The 12,872-nt window shown below is 32.2% G+C and overlaps 2 protein-coding genes across 4 annotated transcripts; one reads left to right on the forward strand and one right to left on the reverse strand.

Moving 5' to 3' along the window:
* The first annotated feature begins 7,046 nt into the window (after positions 1-7,046).
* LOC120154233 (GDP-mannose 3,5-epimerase 1-like) lies at positions 7,047-9,858 on the forward strand. Of its 3 annotated transcripts, none has more exons than XM_039166053.1 (7): positions 7,047-7,159; positions 7,956-8,366; positions 8,465-8,558; positions 8,654-8,783; positions 8,863-8,995; positions 9,108-9,315; positions 9,454-9,858. In XM_039166053.1, exons 2-7 carry the CDS (start codon positions 7,957-7,959, stop codon positions 9,607-9,609), a joined length of 1,131 nt encoding a protein of 376 aa, XP_039021984.1. In that variant the 5' UTR covers positions 7,047-7,159; position 7,956; the 3' UTR covers positions 9,610-9,858. The 3 variants fall into 3 exon arrangements, with proteins under 3 accessions (XP_039021984.1, XP_039021985.1, XP_039021983.1); XM_039166054.1 differs by having other exon boundaries at positions 7,052-7,157; positions 7,953-8,366; XM_039166052.1 differs by lacking the exon at positions 7,047-7,159 and having other exon boundaries at positions 7,936-8,366.
* Positions 9,859-10,379: 521 nt separating this feature from the next.
* On the reverse strand, positions 10,380-12,872 carry LOC120154234. Its single transcript, XM_039166055.1, has 4 exons — positions 12,504-12,872; positions 12,137-12,331; positions 11,328-11,509; positions 10,380-10,897 (listed from the first exon to the last, which is right to left on the reverse strand). Exons 1-4 carry the CDS (start codon positions 12,805-12,807, stop codon positions 10,583-10,585), a joined length of 996 nt encoding a protein of 331 aa, XP_039021986.1. The 5' UTR covers positions 12,808-12,872; the 3' UTR covers positions 10,380-10,582.

Genomic DNA, 12,872 nt, shown 5'->3' on the forward strand with positions numbered 1-12,872 from the left:
ATTCTAGTGAACAATATTTTTTTTTTAATTGAAAGTGAAAGCACCTAGACTAAATTATAGAGAACAACGTCAAACTACATTACATTTAATTTTAATGTTTATATATTTTAAGTTATTTTGTTATTAAGTATTTTTCTATATTACTTATGTCTTAATTAAAATGTATGGTTGTTAATTATATAAAACTACATGATATTAAATTTAGGTATGTGGAGCAGAAATGAAATATGCAAAATCAATTCATCTTAGCCAAAGAAAGGTAACTAGCGGTGTTTGTATCCAAAAACGCCGCTATAGATATGACCTTTTGCGGCGTTTGTCCCAAAAACGCCGCTATAGATCTTAACCTTTTGCAACGTTTGTCCAAAAACGCTGCTATAGATACGACCTTTTGCAGCGTTTGTATCAAAAAACGCCGCTATAAATCTGACTTTTTGCGGCATTTGTTCCATAAACACCGCTAACTTTAGCGGCGATGGTATGACCGGCGCTTCTTGCGGCGTTTTTCCTAACGCCGTAAGTGTTTTTAGCAGCGTTTAAAAATGCCACTATAAGATTAAAAACCGCCGCTAAAACTCTATTCTATTGTAGTGGTTCTCTATTATTACTTGTTTATGCAACTTTTATTCAAATATTCGAATTCGTGACGTATTCGATTCCGTTTTCGAAAAGTTAAAGCGTGAACATAATAAAAGTTTCGAGTGTAAGCGAAGCAACCATTTCAAAAGTTCATTTCATTCATAGACATGTCTATATGGTGATAAACCCTAAAATCAAAATAAAAGATGACCAAAGCTCTAATATCAGTCACAAAGCAAGTAGCAAACAAACTTGGAGGGAAAGAAGAATAAACCAAGTGTATTAATCCTCTTCTAGGTTGATGGAGTCCTTGAACTTCCCAACAAAACCTTCTTCAACTCATCCATTTGTGCTACTACCGATTCTTTCTCCTCCTCGAGTATTTCTAGGTTCTTGCTTCTCACTTCCCTCATCTCTTCTATCCTGGTCTCCACATCCTCCTTGGGTACATGAGCAAAGACTTTTCCGATTTGTACGTGGTGGATCTAAAAATTAAAATTTGGAGGTCCAAAATAAATATTATAATATTCCTTAATAATGACATTTGTTATTAAAAAAGTAAAATCTTAATTACTAATTAAGCAATTTTAATTGATTTAACTTAAAAATTAAAATGTCCAAATTACTCCAACTTAAAAATACATATTCATAATTTTATATATCACAATTTAATTTTCAAATCATAAAATCACCAAAATTTATTAAATTGAAATTAAAATTTAATTTAATCTTCTAATTTTAACTCACCAAAATTAATATTTTTAAAAAAAATTAAAAATTAAAATATGAATTTAACTAAATTTAAGAGGATAAGAGAATAGTAAAGAACATAAAGAAAAGAAAATAGTAACTTGCATGCAGTTTGGTTGTGAAAGTTCATATATAGAAAAATTGCTGATGAACGGAGCCGTGGCAGCTTGGTTGTAAAAGTTCATAGAAAAATTACTGGTGAACAAAGCCGTGACAACTGGTTCAGACTGAGACAAAGGATCGACAACTGGGTTTCATGGCAGCTGAGTATGAATTGAAAAAGTAAAAGCTTCACAGAAAAATAACTGCATAAATTTTACCTCGAAAAAAAATTTGGTGCCTAAAAGATTTTTCGTTAAAAATTTATATCTAATGTTTTATTTCTCAATTACATTTCTAGGTGCCTATTGTTATATTTTTAAATTTTTAAATAATAAAAATATTATTTTTAATGAAAAAATAAAAAACTAAAAAAACTTAATTTATTTATAAAAAGAACCCCAAACTTTTAATTAAATTATAAAAAAACTAAAAAAAACTAAAATATCACATTTCAACCCCGTTACCATGATAGAATGTCGGAGGAGCACCGATGGAGCGAAGGCTAGAAAAACCCGTTGGAATCGATGAAAAACAACGAGGTGGTTTAAAATCCATCGAAACTTCGAAAGCTTCTCTACGACAAACGGTGGCAGCTAACGACGAAAGACCAATGCGGGTTTGATCAGGAGTCAACGTCGGTACTAACAATGGTGACGGTGATGGTCACGACCGGCCAACCGACGACCATGGAAGGGGGAAGAGGGGTGGGGGTGTTGTTGTGTGAGGGATTTGGGGTTTTTAATAAAAATAATATTTTAATTTTTAAAAAAAAATAAACTCTAAAAATTACTAGGGCTCAACAACGTGTTACTTAACAACCAAATTTAACGGCCGTTACGGTCAGTCACCTAAAAGTGTTCCGATGAAAACGTTAAGAACCTAATTTTAACAAAAAAATTCTTTAAACATTCAAACGTTTTTCGAGACAAATTGTAGACACTTATTTTTATATTAAACCAAAAAATAAAAGAGAAACTTTGGAAGCGAAAAAGTAAAATTTGACAATTCATTAAGTTTGAGTTTCAATTCGAACTGGAATGTCAATCAAGTTAAGTTTGATAATATTTCAAGTTTATTTTTTTTAGGCGAATCAAACTTCAACTTTTGATTTAAAATTGTACAAAGTAGTCAACAAAAAATTGCAAACATTACACAAACACACTAACTTAATGTAAATACACAAATTAACACGTTTAGCCTAATGCATGTTATGGTGTCCAATACGACAAAAATGTTCACGTTAAAATACCGAAATGATTGAAAATTGAGGTAAAGTTAGATGGGATTATTATAATTTATTATGTACCAACAACTGATTATAAACTATGAAAACATTATTTTGAATTTAAGAAGATAAAATAATTCAAATCATTCTTAAACCTGATTTTATAATGGGTGTTTGGTAAACAACTGATAGTTGGTAGCTGATTCTAGTAGTTGGTTTGACCAATTGATTTGAGAAAATAATTTGATTAATTGTTTATATAGAAATGTTTGGTAAAATTTAGCTTATAGCTAATATGGGTAAAATGACAAATAAGGATATAATACATTTAGTTGTTAAGTACATACATGTCTTATAATACTTTAGTCTTTATTGTGGTGAAATTATTCGGATAAAATGCTTTTGAGAAGGAATTAAAAATTCCATTAGTGAATATTTTTTAAAATTCTGAATATATTTTTTAAATTTAATATTTACAAATATTAACCTTGTGAGATTGATACATACTATTAACTTTGTATAAAGTATCAACACTACATTCTTTTTACTTTCATGTTTTGCTTTATTTTCTTAACTAAAATATATTTGAGAATCTACAACTAAAAAATAAAATAATAAAATAAAATTACAGCTTAAATATTTTAGGACGAAGACTATTTTATTATATTAGGTTTCATCGTAAGGATGTAATTATAGGGGAAAACAAGGTTAAATATATCATTTAACTTATTATTTTGTAATCAACTCTTCCAAATCGTTGAATTTTCCAGTGTTTTCATTATCAACTAATTTTGCACAATAAACTCTTTAAAAAAGATGTTTACCAAACACCAAAAATGAAAGATTTGATTACCAATTAACTATTTATACTCAAATAAACTAAAAACTCTTCAAAAATTTGTTTACCAAACTCGCGCGAGGGTTTTCCTTAATAATAATAAAAAAAACAGGTTCAAGGGTGAGATAATATGTTTTGTATTTTTTTAAGAAATATAAATGAATAAATAAATAAAAATAAAAATTTTAAATCTATAAAATAATTTTTATATATAATGAAAATATTGTTGATTGAATCAATATCAATCTAATTAATATAAAAATAAAAATAAAATATATAAAAATAAAATTGAAAAAGCTATAAAATTATATATATATATATATATATATATATTGGTACATTAAAGTTTAGGTTAATGGTGGCTACTCCAATTCAGAGCATACCTCAGGCCTAATTGGGATTTACATAAAAATTTATAGAATATTCACCAAGAATGATGGTATTAAGATTCGAACTTAACCTTATAAGTTCAAATTTCTGAAATTCAATCATTTATGCTAAGACTTATAGGCATTAATATATATATATATATATATTTAAGTACTCGTAAAAAAACAAAAATCACAAACAAAAACACTTTCCAAGTAATTTCATTCGGCCCAAAACAAAAAAGGCCTTACCTCCTAGCCGCTTTCTAGGAATTTTCTTCATGTGAAAGGAATTGTGGCCATTACTTCCCCCACAATTTCCAATAAATTAATGTATCCAAATTTCACAATCTAAATATGAAGTCATTTTTAAACAATTTTGTTTTGTAAATATTGTTTTATAATATTAAAAAACTTATAAAATATCATGAAAAATCAATTTTTAAATTCAAAATTAGAGGATAAAGAAGTATATTCTTGGTATTTATCCAAATAAAGGAAGAAAACCAAATGTTTTTCCTTTGAAGAAAAAGAAAACAAATTTTTGTTTTCCATATCATAAATAAACAAGTAAATTGGATTGTCTTATAATATTATAAAGATAAGAAAAAATCATAAATTATGAAGGATGATTCTTCTATATTTGACGAGCAGTGATGAGTACTACTAACGACGAGCACTATTATTTTAATTTATTAAAATTTAAATTTCAAATGACTCAACATATAATTATAAATTAGTTAAAACTTTGAAGATAAATTATTTAAAACAAAGGGTAAATTATACCAATGACCACATAATTATTGTCCCTTTTCATTTTGACTAATATTTTGAAATTTTGCCAACCATGTCACTCAACTATTTAAATGCATTCAATTAAGCCACTTGTCATTCATATTTAACGGAAAAACTAATGTGGCAGTTAAAATATTTGGTATAATTACACATTTGATCACTGTTATTTATATATTGTATCAATTTGGTCCTAATTTTGATAAATAAAAAATAAAATTAACCCTCACATCTTTAAATTTAAAAGATTTTAAAAGTTACGATATATTCTATATTTATAACAAAACAAAATCTATGTTGCTTATACCCTTCATATATTTGTTGAATAAGTTCTATGGTAATTAAATTAATCCATGTTCGTATGATTATATTATGTTCTATCTTCTATTCAGATGAGCTGTAATCGAGTTTGAATAGTGACCAATTCAATTTCGAGTTTAATTTTGAAACTTCGATTAAGTTTCAACTCCTTTAATAAGTTTGGCTTAGTAATTGCACTCCTAATTATAACAATTTTCTTGTTGAAAATTCGTGACATTCATGTAGATTTATGCAACAATTGTGCTTCGGTTGAACAATAATTATTGGTAATTAAATCAATCCATTGATAGGATGCTTCTAAGAACCATAAATGGAAACTTAGTAAAATATTTGTTTTGTTATAAATATAGGATGTCCTAGCTTTTAAGATCTTTTAAAATAAAAGATTTGGGGGTTAAATTTATTTTAATTTATTAAAATTAGGACCAAATTGATAGAATATATAAGTAAAAGTGATCAAATGAGTAATTATACCAAATATTCTAACTACCACATTAGTTTCTCCGTTAAATATTAACGACAAGTGGTTTAATTGAATGCATTTAAATAGTTGAGTGACTTGATTGGTAAAATTTCAAAAATATTGGTCAAAATAAAAAGAGGCAATAGTTAGATGGTCACTGGTATAGTTTACCCTTTATTTTAAATAATTTATCTTTAAATTTTAACTAATTTATAATTAAATTTAGAATTCTTTAAAATTTAAATTTTTATAAATTAAATTAATGGTGTTCGTCGCTGCTTATCCAACAATGTATGATTTTCAATTACGAAATCTAAAATTCATCTCTCTAATCCATCCTATTCAGCTCAATTTCATTACCATACAAGGAAATAATATTTTGATTAACTTGAAATAACATGGTTTCCTATTTTTTATAATATAAAATATTAAAAATTTTAACTTTGTCTTATAGAAGGAGGATTATCATATGTATTTCTTTAGGCATATTTAATAACAATAAAAATTAATATTTAGCACGAACAAATTTACCTTAACGGTTTAAGGAATTATTTTTTAGACAGTGACGGACGCAAAATTTTATATTATGGGATGAACTTAAACTTAAGGAGGATGAACTAAAATTCCAGGGGGCAAACTAAAATTCTAAGGGGTGAAACATATTTTCAATAGGAACTACATAGAAAAAATTTAAAATATATGTTAATTTTTAATTTTCAGAGGCGGGTGGAGCGATCCATCCCTGTTTTTAGAGGTCACATGTTTAAGCACCAGCGGTTACAACAGGGTGATTGAGCGTTTGTTTTTAAAAGATTGAGAATATTTAGAACATATATTTATTTGTAATCACCTTAACTTAATAAAAAAATATTAATATTTAAATAGTAAATGAAAAATCTTATTATATTTATGTCAAATATTTTTTATATATCAACTCTATATTTAAAGATTTTTGAAAGATTCAAAAATATTTTTATATCTTTAGAGTCATTGTAATTCCAAAAAATATATACAGAGAATATTTCAGAACGAATGACCTCGAGTGTCTGACGTTTATTGAGAGTTAAAAAATCGTTACCTCTTGATATGACTTATAATAGGTTCATATGACTTATCATTTATCAAAACTTGATCTACGATCAACTCATCAAATCCACTTAACATGTCAACATGCAAGTAATCATAATAAAACCTCACGACTAGAATATAGAGAAGGGATAAAATTACCTCTCCTTACTTCTTTACTTTCTCCTCAAGGAGACGAAGAACATTACTATCTAACAACATTAATTTTTCCACATCCAAAGTAAAAAAAAATAAAACACTATAACTTATTTGCTACATGATTCCAATTCATCAATTGATTTCTATAATTTAAACTTCATCAAGATATATAAAATAACCCTCAAATCTTGATTGTTATTTTATATAACAAAAATAAGTGCGCCTCTCTTCCTTCGTTGTTAATTCCAAAAACCTTAAAATAATCGAATTTCTGTCGCCAAATCTTTCTAAAAATTGTTGGAAAACAAATAAAATAATTATAGGGAAAATAATAAAATAAAAATAAATAGAGCTCCACCCCTCCCCTGCGGCCCTCTCTATATATAGAAAGAGGAGTTCTGCAGGCTTCACAATCCATACCCTTTCATCTCCAATCCTCAAACTGCCTTTCCGTTATCTTTTCTCTTCAAAGTTCTCAACTTTTTACTATTTTTCAGGTAAATTTCGCTGTGGTTTTCTTTCACATTCCCTGTTTCAGTGCCCTGTTTCTGAAGTTTTCCTTCTCTCTTTTTTTACACCTGTATTGTTTGTTGTTTATCAATGCTCGTTGTCATTACTCATGGCTGAAAATTTTCTGGGTCTGTTTTAATTTCATGTTTAATTGACCCTCTGATTCTCATTTTTTGGATTCTCTACTGCCATTCTTTGAAGCTAAAGAGATTCATTCATATCCTTCTGAAAATTTGTGCTTGATTTACCCCCTTTATGCATAATTTAGAATTTGAGAAAATTATCTGATTTTAGCAGTAACTCTTATTGCTTAAAGATCTGTTTGTCAAATCTCTTCAAAAAAATATAAAGAATTGCTGGTCAGGATGTTTTTTTTAAAAAAAAAATTGGAGGATTTCAGTGACTTTTTTTTTTTTGCACGTTTATTCTGAATGAGGACTTGTTAATTTGACAATTATTTGGCTTGATAATATAAAATTCATCAGATTTGGCTTTACTATCTAAAGTAATGGATTTAGGACTTCTTTATGTGAAAGCTTGAATTTTTATGTTCTTAAACTTCACTTTGATTACTTATCTTCTGTCTTTTTAGTACTCGGAGATTCTTTACACCTTTAAATTGTAAATTTGTTGCATTTTCAACTTGTTATTTTATCTTTTTTATATTTTGTCATTCTTGAATGGTCATACTTGATAGTATATAACATGAAAATGGTTATTAGTTTCAAAAATACAAATTGTAGGTTTGTAACTAATGGAGGTTTAATAATTGAGTATGTGCAGGATGGGAAGTGCTGATGGGACCAAATATGGTGCTTACACCTATGATGCCCTGGAGAGGGAGCCTTACTGGCCCTCGGAGAAACTCCGCATTTCCATCACTGGTGCCGGTGGGTTCATTGCTTCCCACATTGCTCGACGTCTCAAGAGTGAAGGCCATTACATCATTGCTTCTGACTGGAAGAAGAACGAACACATGACAGAGGACATGTTTTGTCATGAATTCCACCTTGTCGATCTCAGAGTCATGGAGAATTGCTTGAAGGTTACTAAAGGAGTGGATCACGTTTTCAACCTTGCTGCCGATATGGGCGGTATGGGTTTCATTCAGTCAAATCACTCTGTCATTATGTACAACAACACAATGATCAGTTTCAACATGCTAGAGGCTGCTAGGATCAGTGGAGTTAAGAGGTTTGTTGGATTTTGTGCATTGTGTGTTTGCATTTTATTCATTGCAATTCCATTTCAAGTTTACGGTTGGTTTAAACTCGATATCTTGGTCAGTATAGGTTTTTCTATGCCTCTAGTGCTTGTATCTACCCTGAATTTAAGCAGTTGGAAACTAATGTGAGCTTGAAAGAATCGGATGCCTGGCCTGCTGAGGTTTGTGACTTGTGGTCATTAATTACTATTATCTGGTAATCTTATGCTTGATTGATCACTGTGATAGAGTTTTACTTCTTAAACGTCGATTTTAGCCTCAAGATGCTTATGGCTTGGAAAAGCTTGCAACTGAGGAGCTGTGCAAGCACTACACCAAAGATTTTGGAATTGAGTGCCGTATTGGAAGGTTTCACAACATTTATGGTCCTTTTGGAACATGGAAAGGTACACTCTTTACCTTTGGTGAGTGCTTATGTATGTTGCTGCTTTTGTAACTTACTAAATTCGTCTATCCGTCTTATAGGTGGAAGGGAGAAGGCTCCAGCTGCATTTTGCAGGAAGGCTATTACTTCCATCGACAAGTTTGAGATGTGGGGAGATGGTCTTCAAACCCGATCTTTCACCTTCATTGATGAATGCGTTGAAGGTGTACTTAGGTAAAATTTTGCATTTTTATATTTGCTTCAGCCAAAACTCAATACTTAAGGCAATAATTTAGAGGAAAGTATGCTTCTTACTGATTAAACTTTTTAAAATTGATGTCTTTAGATTGACCAAGTCGGATTTCCGTGAACCTGTGAACATCGGGAGTGATGAGATGGTTAGCATGAATGAGATGGCAGAGATTGTTCTTAGTTTTGAGGATAGAAAGCTTCCAATTCATCACATACCTGGTCCAGAGGGTGTCCGTGGTCGTAACTCAGACAACACGTTGATCAAAGAAAAACTTGGTTGGGCTCCTACAATGAGGTTGAAGGTAACTGAATTACATTTGTTTACAAATATTTCTGCCGGCCTTCAACTCCATCAAATGTTGTGGTTGTTTTGCCCATAAAGATAAGTCCGAGGTCACCCCTTTTCACCTATGACATATTTTTACTGTACTGTTTTGTAGGATGGGCTGAGAATCACCTACTTCTGGATCAAGGAACAAATCGAGAAAGAGAAGGCGCAAGGCATTGACCTGACGGTCTACGGGTCATCTAAGGTTGTGGGAACTCAAGCTCCCGTCCAGCTGGGCTCACTCCGTGCAGCCGATGGCAAAGAATGAAGAAATAAAGCTCGTGTAGTTGCTTTAAAGCCAAGTTTTGTTGGCACTGAATGTGGGAACGCATAATCCGGTTTTTACTATTTATTTTTGGTACTGTAGTTTGTGTACTATTGTTAATTTGTTGAAGGGGAAAGCGTTTAAGTTTTTTCGCACTGTATTCAAATTTAGCTTTCCATGGTTACCCCACTGTTGTAAGATGATGTCCAAGGCTTTTTTAGCCTTTAAATAAAATATCATTTCTTCGTTCGAGTATATTCGGAATGAATTCGCACTTATGAACCATGTGCTCGATCGGTATCTCCGGACACAGTCGATTCATGGTTGTTTCGAAGTCGAGTTGTTATCTAAAAGCAGTGCAATTTGCTGGGGGGCTTTTTGGGGTGGTCCCCTTGAATGTTTCATGATATGGATCACGGTATTTTGAGCAAACTGGTTTTACCTTTGAGTGGTCATACCTGGGGCTGAAATAGGGATCAAGCAATATTAACCTTTGAATTTGATAAATGTTTTTCTTTTATTTTCAATTTAGTCAATAAATTTGTATAACCCTAGAAAAAATTAGCTCACCCTTACTCCCATATGTAATGGGGTAAGGGGAGGTATGATAGTAGGTTGTCCCCAACGTCAAGTTGAGAGCAGCTTTCGTAGGAGACCTCCAAATTATGAAATGCCCTCCGTGGGACTCGATCCCACGACCCCAAGATTAAGAGCCTTGTGCTCTACCAACTTAGCCTTGTATAACCCTAGAAAGCAACATGTAAATCCAAAAGTGCCCTAAATCATTAGATATACTGCCGAAATGTGGTTCAAATGTATGTGGCAGTAATGGTGATAAAACTAGTTTCAACATACACCTCATCAACATGTATACAATATAGATAGGCAGATAATTATAAACATGATAACCACTCTGGAGAGAACTAAATGCCGGATAACTATGAACAGACTCCGTTACTCGAAGAATCGGGCTCCCTCAATTCTCAAGGTCACAAAAGATGGGATTACCTTCGAGCTGTTCGGCAAACTTCTCGAGGATGCCTTTCACGAATTCTCTGAATTCCTCATCTGCTCCTGCAACACTCTTCTCGTTCTCTATTTCGGAAAATACCGCATTGTAGAGAAGAATAACAGCTTCGTTGGATTCCGATGGTGGCAAGCCGAGATCACCTCCATGTTTCTCTAAGTAACTCCTGATTAGCTTTGTCTTATGTAGCTCATCTTTTTCGCTCTTTGTTTCCAACGAAAGCCTCTCTATGACATCGTTGAGTTGCTTCTCATCTGCCAAGAGCTGCAATGTTTAAAGATATAGACGTCAGAATTCATCCTTGAGTTCAAAAGTTCGATAATTCTCCACAATGGAAAACTAATTCTCCTACTATATTGGATCAACCATGTTAAATATTCAAGTTTTTCCACTCATATGTTACTCATTCTTGGGCGTGAGTACCGGATAAGAGTATGAATCAGACAAATATGCATCAAATATGAGTACTTCAAGGAAAAAAAACAAGAGTCGGAGCAATGTAGCTTCCGCTTATCCCGTACGAAAGAAAATTTGAGGTTAAGCCATTTGGATGGATGCAAACCATCTCCCTTCCTTTTCTCGAATGATTAAGAACTTCGAGTAGAGATTACATGCTGAAATTCGAGAAACATAAGATCCTCTAACTTCATATTACTGCAAATATAAGAAGCAAATGATCGGGTTTGTGATCTACCTTTCTTAGCTTAGAACCATTGACAACCTTGATGTTATGTATGACAACAACATGCTTTTCGGACAATGCATCAGCTGTTTCCTGCAGAATTGGCTGAAGTAATTCGGCGAATTGTGCTTGGCCCAGTTCTTCTTCCCCCTCAGCCCCATGCTTTTTCAAGATGTCATTCAACATAGGAAATTCTGTTTAAACATTGGGAACCAACACGAAGATTAGACTCTGATACCACGAGAGTCACCTACGGAACAGGGAAATGCTCTATTTATTTAAAAACATTTTTGCCTAATTCCAGAGGCAGTAACAGCTCCCAAATCAATGGAAGAGAATGGCAACAGGAGGCTTTCACGTCTGAACTTTTAGTCATTAACTCGAATGTTCGAACCAAGTTAAATACATGAATATATTCGAGTTCCGGAGTAAAACATCCATTTCTCAGTTCTCACGTAGCAATTGTCATTATGGTGTTCAAGTTACGGTATCAAACATGCCATTTAGAATGACGGGGAGGCGAATACAAAATAGACGCAGGGGAATAGATCAAAGATCTTATTTGATTCCGAAACGATTCTCCTCATACGCTCGAAAGTCGAACCAAGTTAGATTCATGAATACAATTTTCAACTTTTTGCTGCATAAACACTTCATCTGATGTAAGAAGTTAACTTCTCACACAGCATCTCATTTTGGTGTTAAACTTACGATGTCAAACATGTCATCTAAAACGACATGTCGATCAAAGACCTTATCGATCCGCAACAACTTCACATTAAAAAAACATAAGAAAATGATATGGAAATGGAAAGATGAACCTGAGAATGGAGGAATCCCCATTTCAACGCCCATATGAACAAGTGCATTTCTTATCTCACTCTTGCAAATCTTCCCTTTATCTTCAATATCAATATCAGTAAACAAATTCTCTGCCACCATAGCGTAATCATCTTCGTCCTCCATAAACATCTTCAAAGTATTCCCATCCAATATTGACACCACTAATGGATCATCTAAACAAATCAAGTAAAACCAATTTCAATAATTCAAAATAACATGAAAGAACAGAAAAACCCCAGATCATAAAATTACCAAACAGTTAAAGGTCCCCCCCCCCAAAAAAAAAGGTTGAACTTTTGTACATATAAATATCTTAACTACAAAGTTGACTTGATCAACACTTACCTTTCATCTCATCAGCAATGGCAGATATGTAATTGGAGAGAAACTTGGACGCTTTGTCTTTTCCGAACTCTTCTTGCCGGAACGTGACGTCATCATCTTGATCATCGGATCCGGCGATGACACGAGAAAGAGCGGAAGCTTTAAGGTTCTGAGGTAATGAGAGGCCAAAGATAGAGCTAGAGGCTTTGGAGTCAGCGATTTCAAGGAGGTGAGACCCACTGACGGCGCCGTTAAGTTCAGGTAAAGCGGGATTGAGCGACCGGAGATGGGTTCCGTCCAGAACCGTTAAACCTGTTTCCGACATTGTAAGAAAGAAAAAAATATCTCGGGAAGATTCAGTTTCGGTCAACGGGAAGATGTTTTGTTCCT

Source organism: Hibiscus syriacus, unplaced genomic scaffold (assembly GCF_006381635.1).
Source record: "Hibiscus syriacus cultivar Baekdansim isolate YM2019G1 unplaced genomic scaffold, ASM638163v2 tig00111105_pilon, whole genome shotgun sequence".
Lineage (NCBI taxonomy): Eukaryota > Viridiplantae > Streptophyta > Magnoliopsida > Malvales > Malvaceae > Hibiscus > Hibiscus syriacus.

Coding starts and splice junctions, on each gene's coding strand:
- LOC120154233 (XM_039166052.1), top strand. CDS start 7,948: ATGTGCAGGATGGGAAGTGCTGATGGGACCAAATATGGTGCTTACACC. Junction 8,367..8,464: donor AGGATCAGTGGAGTTAAGAG/GTTTGTTGGATT, acceptor TGGTCAGTATAG/GTTTTTCTATGCCTCTAGTG. Junction 8,559..8,653: donor CGGATGCCTGGCCTGCTGAG/GTTTGTGACTTG, acceptor CGTCGATTTTAG/CCTCAAGATGCTTATGGCTT.
- LOC120154234 (XM_039166055.1), bottom strand. CDS start 12,807: ATGTCGGAAACAGGTTTAACGGTTCTGGACGGAACCCATCTCCGGTCG. Junction 11,510..12,136: donor GGGGATTCCTCCATTCTCAG/GTTCATCTTTCC, acceptor ATGTTTAAACAG/AATTTCCTATGTTGAATGAC. Junction 10,898..11,327: donor ATGGTTCTAAGCTAAGAAAG/GTAGATCACAAA, acceptor TAAACATTGCAG/CTCTTGGCAGATGAGAAGCA.